Genomic DNA, 20,832 nt, shown 5'->3' with positions numbered 1-20,832 from the left:
AATCAACCAAGCATTAACATTAGTCTCTTCATTTAAATAGAGGACAGTGCCCTGATATGAGATCATGGAATAGTATAGCACAGAAGAAGAGCATTCGATCCATCAAATTTCTAGCTCGTTTCCCTCCTCCACTCTTTCTCCATACCCTTGAAATCTTCAAGTACTTATTCAATTGCCCTTTGAAAGATAATAAATCTGTATCCACCATCCTATACCAAATCCTAACCACATATTGGGTTTAAAAAATGGCTTTTCCTCATGACGCCTCTGGTTCTTTTGCCAATTATGTTAAATCTTTCAGATCCAGTCTGAAGAAGTCCTATTGGATTCAAAACTTTAAAACTGTTTCTTACTGCACAGATGCTGCCAGACTGGCTGTGTTTTTCCAGCACTTTATTTTAATTTCAGCTCTCCAACATCATCTGTGTTTTGCTTTAACCTTAAAGCCATGCCCTCTAGTTATTGATGTTTTCAGCCACTGCCAACAGTTTCTCTTTAGCACAGGGCTAAGTCGCTGGCTTTGAAAGCACACCAAGGCAGGCTAGCAGCACGGTTCAATTCCCGTACCAGCCTCCCCGAACAGGCGTCTAGGGGCTTTTCACAGTATCTTCATTTGAAGCCTACTTGTGACAATAAGCGATTTTCATTTCATTCATTTTTCATCCTTATGAACTTGAATCCTCTATCAAATCATTTTTCAGGCTTCCCTGCTTTGAAAAGAACAATACCAGGATCTGCAGTCTATCCACAGAACTGTAATCCCTTATCCTTGAAATTATTACTAACAGTCATGTCTTAAATTCAAAAAAGTGTAATAATATGGCACAGGAAAAAATGCAATAGACATCAACATGATGGTGATTTGTGAGTGGGGCTTGATGTGGCAGACAGAATTTTAAATGAATGGGAGTTTGTGGGATGGAGTTCAGGAGGCTAGAAAGGAAAGCTTAAAGAAGTTGAAGTTCAAAATCATAGAGGCTTGAATGAGTTTTTCAGTAGCATTTAGGGTGAAGTGATCTGCAGATGGAAATACGCATGTATATGTGAAGTCTGGGCAAAAATACATTGTGTCCAGATTGCTTCTTTCAGAAGCTTGCAACTAGTTTTGACATTACAAAAACAGTTCTTAATTAGGGATTCTGCTGTTCGGATGGCTCTTTGGCACAATTCTGAATTCTACCAGAAAATAAAATCAGCCTAAACCCACAGACATTTTTCTGAGATAAGGACCAGTTTAAAATAGTTTTTAGTCAATGAATATAAAGCTTCACTTTCTTTTGTGTGCGTGTGTGTGTGTGTGTGCTCTACCTGCTCTGATTATTCTAATCCAGTATAAATGGCCACGTTTACAAGATAGTAAAAACATGCATATATTCACTCTATTATTGAAATTTCTCCACTGACCATCTAGGCAGTCAAATCCTTTTGGACTTTTCCCTTCATTTGTAATCCCTTGAAGATGATAAACTGGTATTTTAAAATGAACCTGAATAGAAATATTTCCAACTTCTGAAGATACTTTGGCACCAATATCGCAAGATGGGTGAAGATTTGGGGCATCAGGTATACTAACACTTGTGCACAGATGAACAAATGTGCAGAAGAAGAGGTCACTAACAGTGGGAGTTTACTGTACTGGGTTATATATTTTGTTATTTCCTTCAGTTTTCTGAGAACTGAGTCTATGAAACTAATCTTCCACAGGATGCTAGATTTATGATATTTACAGAAAATTTTATTGTGTTTTTAATTCTCATTAACAAAAAGCCATTTTGTATTGAAATACATTGTGGGCAGCCTCCTAAGTGAAAATTGTAAAACATAGACTTTTGGAAAGTAATTTGCTGATATAAAACTTGCACCGTTGTCTGAATCGGAAGGTTGTCGGATCCAATCTATTTCCGAGGCACAAAATCTAGACTGACCACTTCAGTGCAGTTTGAGAGTGTTGCACTGATTGGATGAGCTGTTAAACCCAGGTCTCAGCTACCTGCAGATCTGGGGTTCTCCCTGATGTCCGCTTTAATATTTATTCCTCAACCAAGATTACTCCACTGTTTTAAAGCATAATCATTGTTACATGTGAGATTTAAAATAAAAATGTTGGAAAAACTCGGCAGGTCTGGCAGCATCTGTGGGAAGTGAAACAGTTACAATTCAAGTCCAATATGACTCTTCGGAACCTTTTGAGACCTTGCTGTCCATAAATTGACTGCTGTAAGGTATTTGTTGCAAAATATTTTGAGATAGCCTGAAATTTTGAAAGACAATAGAATGCTTGTCTTTTAAAATCAAAATGGTTTACCAAACCTTAAATACATCCAACTAGTTTTATTGTTGTGAAGCTGAGTGTAGCAACATTTTACACTGGAATAGCAACTGTCTGCTCAAAAATAATTGATGCCACATACGAAATATATTTGATTTTGAAAGCTTTGGAGGAAAACATTCTTCTTTTGTTATGATTGACATTTAGTAGTCTTGACCAATGCCCCCTCTATATTCTTGCGAAGTCCGTGGCTGATACATTTTGGCGTGTGATACCTTTACATGGTATGTATTGTGGCTGTGTGCACAAATACCCGTATCTTGGGGCTGGATTCTTTGCTGTCGGCATTCTCCGTTGTGCTTGCAACCCAGGGGTGTGCCGACCACCCAAGGGTTTACCTACGGCGTGGGGGCTGCCCACAATGGGAAACCCCTGTCGAGATGGAGAATCCCGGGGGTGCGCCACACTGAGAATCCCGCCCCTTAAAACGATGGTTGTGTGTGTCCAGCACAGTAACTTTCAGGTTGCAGCCGTACAGCTTAGTTTTTTTTTTTAAATAATATTTTATTGAAAATTTTTGGTCAACCAACACAGTACATTGTGCATTCTTTACACAACATTGTAACAATACAGATAATAATGACCTTTTTTAAATTTAAACAAAAACAACAACAAATAAATAAATATTAAATAATAAAAACTAGCCCTAATTGGCAACTGCCTTGTCTCAGGCCCCCCCATCCCCCCCCCCCCCCCCCCCCCCCAAGTCCTGGGCCGCTGCTGCTGCCTTCTTTGTTCTCCCCTATCTATCTTTCCGCAAGATATTCGACGAACGGTTGCCACCGCCTAGTAAACCCTTGAGCCGACCCCCTTAGGACGAACTTAATCCGCTCTAACTTTATGAACCCCGCCATATCATTTATCCAGGTCTCCACCCCCGGGGGCTTGGCTTCTTTCCACATTAGCAATATTCTGCGCCGGGCTACTAGGGACGCAAAGGCCAAAACATCGGCCTCTTTCGCCTCCTGCACTCCCGGCTCTTGTGCAACCCCAAATATAGCCAACCCCCAGCTTGGTTCGACCCGGACTCCTACTACTTTCGAAAGCACCTTTGTCACCCCCATCCAAAACCCCTGTAGTGCCGGGCATGACCAAAACATATGGGTATGATTCGCTGGGCTTCTCGAGCACCTCGCACACCTATCCTCCACCCCAAAAAATTTACTGAGCCGTGTTCCAGTCATATGTGCCCTGTGTAATACCTTAAACTGAATCAGGCTTAGCCTGGCGCACGAGGACGACGAGTTTACCCTGTTTAGGGCATCTGCCCACATCCCCTCCTCAATCTCCTCCCCTAGCTCTTCTTCCCATTTCCCTTTTAGTTCGTCCATCATAGTCTCCCCTTCGTCTCTCATTTCCCTATATATATCCGACACCTTACCGTCCCCCACCCATTTCTTTGAGATGACTCTGTCCTGCACCTCTTGTGTCGGGAGCTGCGGGAATTCCCTCACCTGCTGCCTCGCAAAAGCCCTCAATTGCATGTACCTGAATGCATTCCCTTGGGGCAACCCATATTTCTCGGTCAGCGCTCCCAGACTCGCAAACTTCCCATCCACAAATAGATCTTTCAATTGCGTTATACCTGCTCTTTGCCACATTCCATATCCCCCATCCATTCCCCCCGGGGCAAACCTATGGTTGTTTCTTATCGGGGACCCCCCCAGTGCTCCGGTCTTTCCCCTATGTCGTCTCCACTGTCCCCAAATCTTCAGTGTAGCTACCACCACCGGACTCGTGGTATAATTCCTTGGTGAGAACGGCAATGGGGCTGTCACCATAGCCTGCAGGCTGGTCCCCCTACAGGACGCCCTCTCTAATCTCTTCCACGCCGCTCCTTCCTCCTCTCCCATCCACTTACTCACCATTGAAATATTAGCGGCCCAATAATACTCACTTAGGCTCGGTAGTGCCAGCCCCCCCCCTATCCCTACTACGCTGTAAGAATCCCTTCCTCACTCTCGGAGTCTTCCCGGCCCAAACAAAACCCATGATACTCTTTTCTATCCTTTTGAAAAAAGCCTTCGTGATCACCACCGGGAGACACTGAAACACAAAAAGGAATCTCGGGAGGACCACCATCTTAACTGCCTGCACCCTCCCTGCCATTGACAATGCTACCATATCCCATCTCTTGAAATCTTCCTCCATCTGTTCCACCAACCGCGTCAAATTTAGCCTGTGCAATGTGCCCCAATTCTTAGCTATCTGGATCCCCAGATAACGAAAGTCTCTTGTTACCTTCCTCAACGGTAGGTCTTCTATTTCTCTACTCTGCTCCCCTGGATGCACCACAAACAGCTCACTCTTTCCCATGTTCAATTTATACCCTGAAAAATCCCCAAACTCCAAGTATCCGCATTATTTCTGGCATCCCCTCCGCTGGATCCGCCACATATAGTAGCAGATCATCCGCATATAAAGATACCCGGTGTTCTTCTCCTCCCCTAAATATTCCCCTCCATCCCTTGGAACCTCTCAGCGCTATCGCCAGGGGCTCAATCGCCAGTGCAAACAGTAACGGGGACAGAGGACATCCCTGCCTTGTCCCTCTATGGAGCCGAAAATATGCCGATCCCCGTCCATTCGTGACCACACTCGCCACTGGGGCCCTATACAACAGCTGCACCCATCTAACATACCCCTCTCCGAACCCAAATCTCCTCAACACCTCCCACAGATAATCCCACTCCACTCTATCAAATGCTTTCTCGGCATCCATCGCCACTACTATCTCCGTTTCACCCTCTGGTGGGGCCATCATCATTACCCCTAACAACCTCCGTATGTTCGTGTTCAGCTGTCTCCCCTTCACAAACCCAGTTTGGTCCTCATGAACCACCCCCGGGACACATTCCTCTATTCTCATTGCCATTACCTTGGCCAAGACCTTGGCATCTACATTGAGGAGGGAGATTGGTCTGTAGGACCCGCATTGTAGCGGATCCTTTTCCTTCTTTAAAAGAAGCGATATCGTTGCTTCTGACATAGTCGGGGGCAGTTGTCCCCTTTCCTTTGCCTCGTTGAAGGTCCTCGTCAGTAGCGGGGCGAGCAAGTCCAAATATTTTCTGTAAAATTCAACTGGGAATCCGTCCGGTCCCGGGGCCTTTCCCGTCTGCATGTTCCTAATTCCTTTCATCACTTCTTCTACCGTGATCTGTGCTCCCAATCCCATCCTTTCCTGCTCTTCCACCTTGGGAATTTCCAGCCGATCCAAAAACTCCATCATTCTCTCCCTCCCATCCGGGGGTTGAGCTTCATACAATTTTTTATAAAATGTCTTAAACACTTCATTCACTCTCTCCGCTCCCCGCTCCGTCTCTCCATCTTCGTCTCTCACCCCCCCTATTTCCCTCACTGCTCCCCTTTTCCTCAATTGGTGTGCCAGCAATCTGCTCGCCTTCTCTCCATATTCATACTGTACACCCTGCGCCTTCCTCCATTGTGCCTCTGCAGTGCCTGTGGTCAGCAAGTCAAATTCCACATGCAGCCTTTGCCTTTCCCTATACAGTCCCTCATCCGGTGCTTCCGCATACTGTCTGTCCACCCTCAAGTTCTTGCAACAACCGCTCCCGTTCCTTACTCTCCTGCTTCCCTTTATGTGTCCTTATTGATATCAGCTCCCCCCTAACCACCGCCTTCAACGCCTCCCAGACCACTCCCACCTGAACCTCCCCATTGTCATTGAGTTCCAAGTACTTTTCAATGCATCCCCTCACCCTTAAGCACACCCCCTCATCCGCCATTAGTCCCATATCCATTCTCCAGGGTGGACGCCCTCTTGTTTCCTCCCCTATCTCCAAGTCTACCCAGTGTGGGGCATGATCCGAAATGGCTATAGCCGTATATTCCGTTCCCCTCACCCTCGGGATCAATGCCCTACCCAACACAAAGTCTATGCGTGAATAGACTTTATGGACATAGGAGAAAAACGAGAACTCCTTACTCCTAGGTCTACTGAATCTCCACGGGTCCACCCCTCCCATCTGCTCCATAAAATCCTTAAGCACCTTGGCTGCTGCCGGCCTCCTACCAGTCCTGGACTTCGACCTATCCAGCCTTGGTTCCAACACCGTGTTAAAGTCTCCCCCCATTATCAGCTTTCCGGTCTCTAGGTCTGGGATGCGTCCTAGCATTCGCCTCATAAAATTGGCATCGTCCCAATTCAGGGCATACACGTTTACCAACACCACCATCTCTCCCTGTAATTTGCCACTCACCATCACGTATCTGCCCCCGTTATCCGCCACTATAGTCTTTGCCTCGAACATTACCCGCTTCCCCACTAATATAGCCACCCCCCTGTTTTTCGCATCCAGCCCCGAATGGAACACCTGCCCTACCCATCCTTTGCGCAACCTAACCTGATCTATCAGTTTCAGGTGCGTTTCCTGTAACATGACCACATCTGCTTTAAGTTTCTTAAGGTGTGCGAGTACTCGTGCCCTCTTTATCGGCCCGTTAAGCCCCCTCACGTTCCACGTGATCAGCCGAGGTGGGGGGCTTCCCACCCCCCCCCCCTTGCCGGTTAGCCATCATCTTTTTCCAGCTTCTCGCCCAGTTCCCACGCGGCTGTATTTCTCCCAGACGGTGCCCCCCCGCCCATCCTTTCCCGCACCCACTCCCCCCTTTCCCCAGCAGCAGCAACCCAGTAATTCCCCCCTCCCCCCCCCCCCCCGCTAGACCCCCCGCTAGCGTAATTACTCCCCCCATGTTGCTCCCAGAAGTCAGCAAACTCTGGCTGACCTCGGCTTCCCCCCGTGATCACGGCTCGCCCCGTGCGGCGCCCCCTCCTTCCTGCTTCTCTATTCCCGCCATAATTATCATAGCGCGGGAACCAAGCCCGCGCCTCTCCCTCGGCCCCGCCTCCCATGGCCAACGCCCCATCTCCTCTCCCTCCCCACCTCCCCCCATCACCACCTGTGGGAGAAAGAAAAGTTACCATACCGCAGGATTAATCATACAATCCCTCTTCGCCCCCCCCCCCCCACTCGTCCCACCACTTTGTCCAAACGTTCATTTTCGTAGTCCAATCATTCCAATTTTTCTTCTACAATAAAAATCCACGCTTCATCCGCCGTCTCAAAGTAGTGGTGCCTCCCTTGATATGTGACCCACAGTCTTGCCGGTTGCAGCATTCCAAACTTTATCTTTTTTTTGTGAAGTACCGCTTTGGCCCGATTAAAGCTCGCCCTCCTTCTCGCCACCTCCGCACTCCAATCTTGATAGACGCGGATCACCGCGTTCTCCCATTTACTACACCGAGTTTTCTTCGCCCATCTAAGGACCATTTCTCTATCCTTAAAACGGAGAAATCTCACCACTATGGCTCTGGGAGCTTCTCCTGCTCTCGGTCCTCGCACCATAACTCGGTATGCTCCCTCCACCTCCAACGGACCCGTCGGGGCCTCCACTCCCATTAACGAGTGCAGCATCGTGCTCACATATGCCCCGACGTCCGCCCCCTCCACACCTTCAGGAAGGCCAAGAATCCTCAAGTTGTTCCTCCTTGCGTTATTTTCCAGTGCCTCCAACCTCTCCACAGATCGTTTCTGGTGTGCCTCCTGTATCTCCGACTTCACCACCAGGCCCTGTATGTCGTTTTCATTCTCTGCTGCTTTCGCCTTCACGACCCGAAGCTCCTGCTCCTGGGTCTTTTGTTCCTCTTTCAGCCCTTCAATCGCCTGTAATATCGGGGCCAACAACTCTTTCTTCATTTCCTTTTTTATCTCCTCCACGCAGCGTTTCAAAAACTCTTGTTGTTCAGGGCCCCATATGTAACTGCCACCTTCCGACGCCATCTTGGTTTCTGCTTGCCTTCCTTGCCGTTGTTCCAAAGGATCCGCTGCAATCCGGCCACTTTCCTCTCCTTTTTCCATCCGTGTCCAGGGGGAACACCCTTCTGGTTTACCGCACGGTGTTTTCAGCCGTTAAAATTGCCGTTGGGGCTCCTATCAAGAGCCCAAAAGTCCGTTTCACAGGGAGCTGCCGAAACGTGCGACTCAGCTGGTCATCGCCGCACCCGGAAGTCCCGTACAGCTTAGTTAACATTGGTCTTGAGTAGTACTTTTTAAGAAATGCATTTTTCTCAATACACTCATTTTGGTGAATAAAGCAGACACCGCATAAATCAGGAAATACTCTTGCCCTCTTATGTTAATTCCAGCAAGAATAAATGCCCAATTATTGATGTTAGACTTTAAGAATATGCCCAGTTTAGTTTTTGAAGGACTTCCAGCGTGCACAAATAGACTACCATAACACTCTTGAAATGTATTGAATTACTGAATTCATAATGAACTACAAGTTTGTTTGTGAGCAGCAAATATTGTATATGTTGACACCAGTGTAACTGAACTCTTAATGTTGGAAATGGACAGAAATTTAAACATTTGATTTTCGTCCTTGTCGCAGCACTGAGCTGACCTTGCGCAATGTCACTTATGACATTCCATGTGTAAAACATTTTCTTTTCAACCTGTCTGATTTTCCATGGACCACATATCTCCTTTAGTGTTAATTGCATCAGTTGAGGTTAAGTACATAAGGATTAGCATTGATTAGATGGTTACTTGAACACGTATACAGAGACACTTAATGACCCAAGTAGAGTGAGGTCTTAAGATCACTCTGGAATAAATCTGTTCCAAGTAGAGACTGATTCTGGGTTTCAGATTTATCAACTGGATATCTGAAAAATAACATTTCAAGGTGTCTTCTGTCCATCTGCATGTGACTTCCCTCATTTGTTCTACTCTTAACTATTTGCTCCTAAACCACCTTTAGTAGGTTTCTCTTTCCACCCTGCATGGTTGTCACAGGGCCTCCAGGATTCAATTTTGGCTCGTCGTCTTATCCAAGTGCTGCTTCATGGTGACACAGTCTGCAATTTCACGGTCCCTCAAAATCTCTGGCCTCGTGTCATCTCTTTGTCCCACCTTTGGCAAACATGGCTTCAATTATAAGTCCTGCACTCTGGAATTGTCTCCCTCCACTCATCTAACTCTGCGCCTCCCTGAATCCGGGTAACTTTTAGTCGTTTCACATCTGGTTCAGCATCAGTTTTAGTTATTATGCTTCTGTGAAGCACCTTGATAATGACCTTTTTAAATGCAATATGCCGTGACTGTTTATTAATGCAAGCCTGTATCCAAACTTCACTCCTTACAAAAATATGCTGAAACAACATAGTTTTGCCCACGCCTTCAATCATTCTCTCTCTCTCTTCTCCTCTTCCCCCCCCTATCTTGCCTCTGGTTTCATTTATTGTAGCTCTATAAAATGCCTTGAGATATTTTGCATGTTAAATGTGTTGAATGCCTAGAATCGATTTTACCAGACAGGACTGAAATGTATTTATTTACTGGTGACTTGTTTAGTTTAAATTATTTGAAGAGATGCAAAGCCCTGATTTGACCTCATTTAGAGTACAGTGTTCATTACATCACACCTCCGAACAATATGTTGACCTTGCAAGGGGACAACACAAATTCATGAGAATGATGCTATGACTAAAAGGGCCTACACAGTGGGCTTGTGTTCCCATGAGTATGGAAAGCCATGGGGTGATTTAACTGCAAAAATAAGATGATTAATAGAATTAAAAGTGTGATGGAAACTGTTTCCTCCAGCACTGGAATCCAAAAAGAAGGGGCCTCAACCGTAATATCAGAGAGAGCCTGTTAGGGGTGATGTCAGGAAGCATTTCACTCAATGGATTGTAGAAATCTGGAACTATCCCAAAGATTTGTGGAGGCTGTGAATTCGAGATGAGATTGGTAGATGTTTCTTGGGCAAGAATATTGTGGGCTACTAAACCAAGCCAAATACAGATCAGCCATGATCTAATTGAATGGCCTGTGGGGTTTATTTATGCTCTGTTGCTGACCAATAGTTCCAGACCTTTACTATTTTTCAAACTAATTAGTTTTGACTAATTCATGTTAAATTATTAGATTCTCAAACTATTAACAATATAGATAGAGAATGGGTTTCTCTAGGAAGAGGAGCCCCCTACATATTTAATTGCACAAGATCTCTTTCATATTGCGCAAACACAAAATTAGGCATTTTCCAGACAATTTTTTAAAAATTCTTTAATGAGATGTGGGTGTCCCTGACAAAGCCAGCATTTGCTGCCAACCCTAATTTGCTGCCAACCTTGAAAAGGTGGTGGTGAGACATCATCTTGAACTGCTGCAATCCACCTGGTACTGGAACATCAACGGAGCTGTTGGGAAGGAAGTTCAAGGATTCTGATCCAGCGATAGTGAAGGAATGGCGACATTGTTACAAGTCGGGAAGGTTGGGAGGGGAACTTTCAGGTGACAGTGTTCCCATGCATCTGTTTTCCTTGTCCTTCTAGGTGATAAGAGGTCGCAAGTTTGGACTGTGTTGGTCAAAAGAGGCTTGTTTAGTGCATTTTATGTGCGACACTGCCACTGTGTATCAGTGGTGGAGGGAGTGAATGTTTAAGATGGTAGGTCAAGTAAGCTGCTTTGACCTGGATGATGTTGAACTTCTTGAGCTGCACTTACCCAGGCAAGTGGAGAGGATTTCATCACACCCCTGACTTGTGCCTTGTAGATGGTGGACAGGCTTCAGGGAGTCGGGAGGAGACTAACTCCCTGCAGAATTCCCAGCCTCTAAACTGCCCTTGTAGCCACGGTATCCACGGTATTTATAAGGTTGGTCCAGTTCAGTTTTAGGTCAATGGAACACTCAGGATGTTGATGGTGGGGGATTCAGTATTGGTAATGCCAGTGAATGGTAAGGGGAGCTGGTTAGATTCTCGCGTTTGAGATCGTTGTTGCCACTTATCAGCCCAAGCTTTGACAAAAGGTCATCTGGACTCAAAACGTTAGCTGTTTTCTCTCTCTACAGATGCTGCTAGACCTGCTGAGATATTCAGCATTTTCTCTTTTGGTAGCCCAAGCCTGAATGTTGTCCAGGTCTTGCTGCATGTGGATACAGACCTATTCAATGTGGCAACTTGGCAACTCACCCACACCTTTCCATTCTAATATTTGCAGTCCGGTCCTAGGAGTAGGCAAGTAGAAGTAAATTCAATGGAAGCTGTTTATTTTGTTGTTTCAAGTGTGCTTTATGTTCACAGTACATTGCACATAGTCTTCTGTGCATTTTAAAGGAGAATCTGGATTTCAGAGTTACATAAATTCAACTCTTTCCCCAAGTGCTGCTTAATAATTTTGCTATCATCTACCACGGTTTATGTTTGGAAAATATTAATCTGAAGGTAGCTGTACCAATATCAGTGAGCTCCATAATATTTACAGTAATATTGCTGGATAAATCTCAGTTGGAATCCCCAGTGAAATAATGTCAATAAAAGGGTTTTAAAATATGAAAATGACTTTTCACACTATAATTAGTAGAATATTAATTTTCCTACACCAGTAATAACCACCAGTTGTGAGTGTCAATATATTCTGATGTATCTGATTATAAAATATGTACTGCCCCACCTGTGATGTTCATCTGGGGCAGAGGATGAAGCAAGAAAAAATTCTAGTCATTCCAAGTTACTTTTGCAAGCTTCCTAAAATTGAATCAAGTTGTCAAGCCATCAGTGAAATAATGTTTGACATAAGTGTAGAGGGTTCCATCTCTGCTACTCCACTACTGGGCCGATATCTGGGGTTTGAGTATCTGTGTGTGTTTCCCTCCAGCTGGCACTGAAACTTCAGAGGCCAGGGGATGCCGCACTGGGACACCTCCGCGGGAGAGAGCACTGAATCAAGCCTGCCGTTTATCCCTAACCGGAAGCCTGAGGCTTATATCACACAGATATCCAGACCCCCACCAATGCCCAGGTGATTCTCTCTCTTGCCGGTGGTACAACACCCACCCGGTTCCTACTTCGCTGGAGTAGCTTTCCCAAGAGAGAGAATAGGACACTGCTGTTTATTACCTAACCAGCAGCCTGTCCTGAGTGAACTGGTTCGAATCGTTCAAGATGACCCTAGATTCTCCACCCCGGAATTAAGGTGAGGAATATCTTAACAATGACTTGGTCAGAGATCGCTGGTGAGAGATTGAAGAATTTAAACGACTCCAATTATCAGCAAATCGAGGTTTATTGCAGAACCCAGGTCAAAATCATCAAACAGAAGAAATTATAATAAAATCTTAAGCTCTAACACAACTATGTCTATTCAGGAAGTACTATAACGGACACAACGTAAAATCTTATTGTTACACAATTTTAGCAATGGCACAAAACACAAATCAAGCCCCCTGCCCCAAAGCCTCAACCACTATCAAAGTCAAGGGAGTTTCGCAAGCTGCTGCAGGGTACTTGCGGTCACAGGCTGCCGGAGGTCAAGTCAAAGGTGGAGAGGTCAAGCCAAGAGCCCCTCAATCGAAACACAGCCCCTTTTATATCCGTTTTACCTGGCTTTTTCCTGTGTTCGGCCAGCCCCTTTTGCATTGAATCCATAAGGTTTAAAGTTCCCGCTGGTCCTGCCCCCTTTGAGCCGGTCAGACCTGTCAAGATGGGAGTACCTCCCCTAGGTCCGCCTCCAGTCTGCTTTTTGAGATAACGAGGTTGAGCTCCCTTGTGAAGATTTTCAAAGTCCTCCATCTGCTCCGGAGATCGCTGCTATTCTCACCTCGCTATGTTGATGGGATGTTGATTGGATTCTGCTCTGGTGGAGGCAAAGTCATTTACATCTGCATGGGGCTATGACCATCCCATTGTCCTGCTTGCAGGCAGGCCCCTTACAGCATTACCATTCCCCTTTGTCTCTGTTTTTAATCCTATTTCGTTGTCTGGCTTCTTGGGATGTTTTGCCGCTGTCGCTAGCATGACGGATGCAGACCGTAAAATGACTATGCTGCCTAGATTTCTGTTCATGTTTCAGAACTTCCCAATCTTTGTCCCGAAGTAGTTTTTCACGAAAGTTAATGGGTTAATTTGGGTGTTTGTGTGGGCGGGAAAGGCCCAATGGGGGTGGGGCTGGTGTTTCCAAATTTGCTAAATTATTATTGGGCTGCAAACATTGTGATGGTGAGGAAATGGGCCGTGGAGGAAAAGTTGATTTGGGCATGGGTGGAGACGGCATTGTGTAGGGGAATAATCTTTAGGGCTTTATTGTTGGCGCATCTGCCGTTCTCACAGGCCAGGTATTCCATTAGTCCAATGGTGGTTTGGCCTTGAGGGTATGGGGCAGTGTCATTGTGGGCACCTATTTGTGATAACCATAAGTTTGTGCCAGCGGGATTGGATGCGAGGTTCTGGGAGTGGTGGCAGGCGGGGATTGAGTACTTTAGGGACTTGTTAATCGGGTGCAAATTTACAGGGCTAGAGCAGTTGGGGAAATAATGAGTTCCGAAGGAGAATGGGTTTAGGTACCTGCAGGTTCGGGATTTTGTGAGGAACGAGATGTTGTCTTTCCCAGGGTTGCCACCTCTGGTGCTGCAAGATGAGCTTCTGTCAAAGGAGGAAATGTCGGATATTTACAAGGAACTGATGGAATGTGAGGGTGCCCTGGTGGAGGATGTTGAACACAAATGGGAGAGGAGGTGGGGCCCGGACATGGGCTGAGGCTTTGTGGAGGGTGAATGCAACCTCATGTGCGAGGTTGAGCCTCATCCAGTTGAAAGTAGTGCATAGGGCCCACATGACGGTGGTGAGGATGAGCAGCCTTTTTGAGAGGGTGGAAGATGGGTCTGGGCGGTGCGCGGGGCCCCCATGAATCACATCCACATGTTTTGGGCGTGTCCAAGATTGAGTGAGTTCTGACTGGGGTTCTCAGATGTTATGTCCGAGGTTCTGGGAGTGCGGGTGCCCCCGAGTCCGGAAGTGGTGAGGTTTGTTGTGTCGGAAGGCCCGGGAGTGCAGGGGTGGCGCATGTGCGCATGCAAATGTATTGGCCTTTGCCTCCCTGATACACCGGAGTCGGATTTTATTATGTTGCAGGGATTCGGAGTCACCGAAGACAGGGGTGTGGGTGTGCGACTAGGCAGAATTCCTGCAGTTAGAGAAGATAATGTTCGCTCTGCAAGGGACGGTTGAAGGGTTCACTCGGAGGTGGAAGCCGTTCATTGATTTCTTCAAGGATAAGTGGGGGGTCAGTGAGGGGGTTAAAACGGGGAAGGCAAGACATGGTTGGGATTCGGTGTTGGGGTTGTTTGTTGGGTTGATGTGATGTTCTTCTGATGCTTTTTGGTTCTTTTGATATTTTGTATATTTATATTTTTGTTGAACAGCCTTGAATAAAAATGTTTTTTAAAAAAGGAGGAGCAAAAGTCTAGTCCCTCCTGCGCTCATCCCATCTGATTGCACCCCCCCCCCCCCCATGGTTTATTTTTAATAGTGGTCAACAGATCTGAGTGACGGAATAAGGAAAAAACCCACAGAAAAAGTGGTCCAAGTATGATTAACAAAATAAGTTAATGATGGTATTGGGCACGGTAGCACAGTGGTTAGCACCGTTGCTTCAGAGCGCCAGGGACCCGGTTTCAATTCCCAATTTGGGTCACCGTGCGAGTCTGCATGTTCTCCCCGTGTCTGCATGTGTTTCCTCCAGGTACTCTGGTTTCCTCCCACAAGTCCCGAAAGACATGCTTGTTAAGTGAATTGAACATTCTGAATTCTCCCTCGGTGTACCCGAACAGGTTGTATGACGACTACGTGATTTTCACAGTAACTTCACTGCAGTGTTAATGTAAGTCTACATGTGAGCTAATAAAGATTATTATATTATTATTAAAAAGAGGCAACCGGTTGCCCAAAAGAGCAGTAAGCCTGAGGATTTGAGGACAGTTCAGCGAAGGATAACCAGGAAATTGATGAAGAAAGAGAAAAAAAAGAAAGAGGAGTGAAAATAAATGTCTGTCATTTAGAGATCGGCAAGGAAAATTATAATGGAGAATAAGGACATCGTAGAGACATTAAACAAATACTTTGTATCTGTGTTCATGATAGAAAACATGTAGAATACAATTCTGGAAATAGTGGGATTCCAAGTGAGGAACTTTAAGAAAATTGTGAAGAAACAGTACCACAGAAATTAATGGGACTAAAATTTGGCCAATTCCCTGGCATGTTTAATAAAATGTTGGATAAATTGGTTTTAATCTAATTTCTTAGATTCTAGAATGTTCCCACGGGTTGGAAGGAACAAACTTAACTCTTCTATTCATGAAAAGGGGAAGAGAGACAAGGGGGAACTATGTCAGGTAGCCAGACATCTGTCATTGGAAAAATATCAAAATCTTTTAATAGAGCAAGCAGAATTGGCATGTATTTATGATAGATAAATTTATGAATGGCATGTTCCTGCTCCTATTTCTTATGTTCTTATGAAGTAGTGTCCTGAGGTCCAAATATGGGACCATATGATTAGGAGGCAGATCTTCTACTGGATTGTACTCAGACTTGATGGTCTGTTTATTCTAGATATGTGAATAATGCAATTATCACTATTTTGCTAGGATCCCGGATGAGAACTGAACTATTTACAATTTGTAAAACTTGTGAGGAAACGTTTCATGGGTATAGAACATAGAACATAGAACATAGAACAATACAGCGCAGTACAGGCCCTTCGGCCCACGATGTTGCACCGAAACAAAAGCCATCTAACCTACACTATGCCATTATCATCCATATGTTTATCCAATAAACAATTGGATAATTGGGTATCTTTTATGTTTGAAAAAAAGTTTAATTTAAACACTGAATTAACAACATTAGCAAGAAAGAAAAAACTTTACTATAACAGTTACAACAGTTCTTAAAAAAAAGAAGAAACCCTGTAACTTCCTAAACCTCTCACTATGTTCCAGTTACGCAAACCAATATATTCCAAATACCACTCATCATTAACAACCCGGTTTCTACTTACTTTTCTCTGTGCACAAACCTTTGGACAGCGAACGTTTCAGGACCAAACTGAAATATCTCTGTTCATATGAAAGTTCGAAGACCTACTGACCTGTTCAGACAGACCTGGCTCCTCCCATTAACTACATCATCTGTACCCAAAGCAGAAAGGCATTTCTTTGTCTCTTACAGGATGTCCCTTGACTTGTTTAACCAAGACCAAACACACTACCCCTCAAATTATCTACACCCCAGGGTTCCTTCAAATGTAAACAATGCCCCATTTACTAGCTAGCTGTAAACAAGTGAATGGTTCTCGAGATCTATTAACAGAACACTTCACCTGCAAATTAATGATATCTCACTTTTGCGACCCCTTAATCGCAGCTCTAGGAGTCGTATTTTCTGTATGCATTTGAACCAAAATTTTAATACCATTACTGCAAAAAAAATGACAATTGCTTACATTTATCACAATACAAAGAAAATACTATTCTGCTTTTTACATGGAAATGTTTAAACTCGCACTTTACTATTCAAGATTTTTAAAAATTCTATGGTTGGAGTTCCAAACAGTTTTTTAATTACTGTAATTAAACATTTTTATGTCTACAAACATGGCGTGAAATTTATATATAATTGTTTATCATCCGAGATTATCATAGAATTTACAGTGCAGAAGGAGGCCATTCGGCGCATCGAGTCTGCACCGGCTCTTGGAAAGAGCACCCTACCCAAGGTCAACACCTCCATCCTATCCCCATAACCCAGTAACTCCACCCAACACTAAGGGTAATTTTGGACACTAAGGGCAATTTATCATGGCCAATCCACCTAACCTGCACATCTTTGGACTGTGGGAGGAAACCGGAGCACTCCGAGGAAACCCACGCACACACTGGGAGGATGTGCAGACTGCGCACAGACAATGACCCAAGCCGGAATCGAACCTGGGACCCTGGAATTGTGAAGCAATTGTGCTATCCACTATGCTACCGTGCTGCCCAAGATATAACCTTGCCTTTCATGAAAGGCTGTTCAACTAAATATTATTTTCCCCTCAGCAAAGATTGGAACATGCTATGCAAAATGATACAAACTGTGCTAAATTTAGAAAGTATTTGACAGCAGATGAGTTGTGTCAGCTCACCTGATATTGGTCTGGACAATCTGCTGATGATGCCGAGGTAATTTAGCTAGTGACATAGTATGCAAAGTGGATTTGGTAGCTCTAGTGCTTAAATGTTCGTAAATAAGATCATTTTCTTTTTTAGCATGTACAGTTATCTCCTAGCCAGGCAATAGTTTCCTCCGTGGCTATGAGTCCTCCGCTGAATTTTATGAAGAGACAGTTTTCAGTGATGTGAGTTAATTGATTAGGGTGCACCACAGTTGCAGTCCGGGTGCGACAACAGTTGAGGAGTGACCAATTTTGTCACGGCAGTTTGAAGCTGGGTGGGCGAGCTGTGGTATCTGTGATGAGAAAGTGTTTTTTAATGGTAGCGTGTTGGTTCCAATACTACTGCCATAGGGTCTCTGTTGTTATTTCTTGACATGGTGAATTTAGTCATACAGACTGTCATGCTGGGAAGCGAGCAGCAGGTGGATTGGTATGGTCCTTGTGTAGCATCATATTGACTGCTTATAATAGAAAGTTCTTAATATATTGTAAAATTTGAAAATTAGCCTTTATAATTAAAAAAGATGATGAATACATTGTTAGTACAAAATGTAGATATTAAACTCCAGTAAAGCTGATAACATTTTAATTACAGATGTTCCCGCTTGGCTAAAAAGTTTACGTCTGCATAAGTATGCAGCTCTATTCTCACAGCTAACATATGAAGAAATGATGGCACTTACAGAAGTACAGCTAGAAGCACAGGTATGTTGATTAATTCCTCATTACCTGAACTGATATAAAATGTTAATTTTAGTGTCATTTGATGATTGAAGTTGTATTTTTTCTTTTGAACAAGCTGCATTTCTTTACCGTTCCTCATTTACGTGTTTATATGTATGACTGAGATCCTTACTGTTTGGAGAAAAAAATATCCTTGGATTCTAGTAATTGATCAGAAATCTGTCTGTCTCTTCAAAAAAGAAAGAACTTGCATTTTATATAGTGTTATAATAACAACATCTGGATATTCCAAAGTGCTTCACAGCCAATGAAATACATATAGGACGTAATCGCTGTTCTAATTTACCCAGTTTACACGCAGCCAGACCTCTCAAAAACAATAATGAGAAAAAGTGAACATGTTTTTTATTTGGCTCAGGCATGAATATTGGCCTGGATGCTCAGAGAGCTCCTTTGCTGTTCAAATCAGTTCATGGAATTCTTTATGTAATCACGGAGAGCAAACTCAATTTAATGCCTCTTCTACAAATCTCCTTCAATACAGTACACGTTGTCCTGATAGTTTGTGTTCAGGTGTCTAGAGTGGGACATAACCTCTTGTCCTGACTGACAGGAGAGAATTATACTATTGACATTTGAAAATAATTTGACTTGCCATATTTATTTTCCTGTAGCTGTAGTTCTATGCAAGTTTTCATGCTGACCTGTTTCTCTGTTTCACTGTTTTTCCAGTTATCAATATCTAATGGGGGCCAGTTTCTCATTTTTGCCTTTTGATTCAAAGTCATGATTTCATGGTAGATTCCAAGACTTGAGCACGTAATCTGCACTGTTGCCTCAATACAGCACTGCAGGTGTTTCACCAGTGCCTTGTCCAATCTGATAGCTCAGGTGGATGTTGAAGATTCCATGGCACTATTTGAAGAAGAGCAGAATTCTCCTTGTGTCAGGGTCACCATTCCCTCCCTAACCAGAGATTGTCCTGAGTCATTTCTGTTTGTGTGAGGAGTTGTGTGGAATAGGTGCTGAACTTGTCTGCATAATACGCACTCAAAAACAATTCATTGTACTTGAAATATTTGAGATTTTTCAGATAAAGAGGGCTATAGTGAGGAAAGTCTTTTGTTTTTGATCAGGCCTTCGAGTTTGGCTTTCCTCAGTCATGCCTTTATCTCTGCCTGACGCTATCTCCACCATTCAAAATCTTTGATTCCTAAGGCATCTCAGCTTTGTTTATATTTTTCTCTTTAAGATATACAAGTGCATTTTCATCTCTGACTTCTTTCAGGGTTCTGCTTCAGCTTCAAAGGACAGGAGGTTTATGACCAATACCTTTTTTTTCCCCCCAAAGTGTTTTTATTGAGCTTTTCACATTTTATATCGACAGTTTCAGAACAAGACAAAAAAAACATGTGCTTCAAAAATTACAACACAACAGTGATTTCAATTATTATGCACTTATGCAAGTAAAACGTATATTACAGGGTGCATTTGTTTAGCCTAAATAAAAATGAAAGTCAAAACAGGATCTGTAAATTCCCCCCCACCTCTCCTGCCCCCTCTCCCTCTTTCCTGCTGCCCCTCCCATTCCCCTTTGTTTTATGATCTTTTCTGATTGCCCCCCACCCCCAGGTTGTTGTTGGTTGCTGGTTGCGAACAGGTCTGGAACATGTTGGTGATCACCCTCCATGTGCTGTGGAAGCCTCCCTCTGATCTCGCATATCTTATTTTCTCTGTTTTGAGAAATTCCGTCAGGTCGGACAGTCATCTTTGGGTGATGTTGCCGATTGCCAGCCAAGCAGGAGACCCCGGTGGGCGATCTGGAAGACAAAGGCTTGTGCGTCTGCCCCTCTTCCCATGAAGAGCTCTGGCTGTTCTGATACCCCAAAGACCGCCACCAATGGACAAGGCTCCACCCTCACCCCCAAAACCCTGGACATGATCTCAAAGAAGGACGTCCAGTACCCAACAAATCTGGGGCAAGACCAGAATATTTGGGCGTGGTTATCCAGGTCACCCTGGTACTGTTCACACTTATCCCCCACCTCCGAGAGGAATCCGCTCATTCTTCTCCTGATTAGATGCGCCCTGGGCACCACCTTTAACTGCTTTAGGCTTAACCCTGCGCACATAGAGGTGGCATTTGCCCTGTGCAGTGTTTCGATCCAAAGCCCTCCCCATCTCCCTGCCTAGCTCTTCTTACCACCTTTCTCTTGTCTCAACCAGGGGTGAGCGTACCTCCTCCAGCAGTCATCCATACATGTCCGCACAGTTCCCATCTCCGCATTCAGTAGTCTGTCCAATAGTGAGTGTTTTGGTGTCTGGGGAATGCCATTGTTTCCTTGCAGAGGAAGTTCTTGATATGGTTGTGCGTTCCCTTTCAGGAGCTGGAGCTTGTCCATTAGTTCCCCTAAGGTCGCTACTCTGCCTTCTAAGCACATGTCTCCTACCGTAGGTGTTCCTTTGTCCTGTCTCCACTTTTTGAAGGAGGCATCCATCATTGCGCGGTTAAATTTATGATCTTTGCAGATGGGGGCCATGATAGACATCTTGGTCAGACGAAGTAATGTCGCAGTTGGTTCCACGTTACAGCATGGCTATTACCACTGGGCTTTTTGAGTATCTGGCTGGGGATTGGGAGTACAGCCATGGCCAGTGCTCGAAGGGATGTCCCCATGCAGGGACTCTCCTCCATTCTGACGCAATCTGCTCCCGGTTCCTTGACCCATCCCAGCACCGGTAGAATTGGAGATTTGGGAGGGCCAGGCCTTCCATGTTTCTCTTTCTTTG

The 20,832-nt window shown here is 44.6% G+C and overlaps 1 protein-coding gene across 5 annotated transcripts in view; it reads left to right on the top strand.

Moving 5' to 3' along the window:
- samd4a (sterile alpha motif domain containing 4A) overlaps positions 1–20,832 on the top strand; it is a 273,565-nt gene that overhangs the window by 125,592 nt on the left and 127,141 nt on the right. For all 5 annotated transcript variants that reach the window (XM_072489709.1, XM_072489710.1, XM_072489706.1 and 2 more), the window contains one exon: positions 17,954–18,063. In XM_072489709.1, coding sequence (XP_072345810.1) covers positions 17,954–18,063 — 110 coding nt within the window. The remainder of the gene's footprint in view (positions 1–17,953; positions 18,064–20,832) is intronic.

The sequence above is a fragment of the Scyliorhinus torazame genome, chromosome 2 (assembly GCF_047496885.1).
Source record: "Scyliorhinus torazame isolate Kashiwa2021f chromosome 2, sScyTor2.1, whole genome shotgun sequence".
Taxonomy (NCBI): Eukaryota; Metazoa; Chordata; class Chondrichthyes; order Carcharhiniformes; family Scyliorhinidae; genus Scyliorhinus; species Scyliorhinus torazame.
Note: the sequence above shows the minus strand (reverse complement) of the source record. Positions and strands in the feature narration are given on the sequence as shown.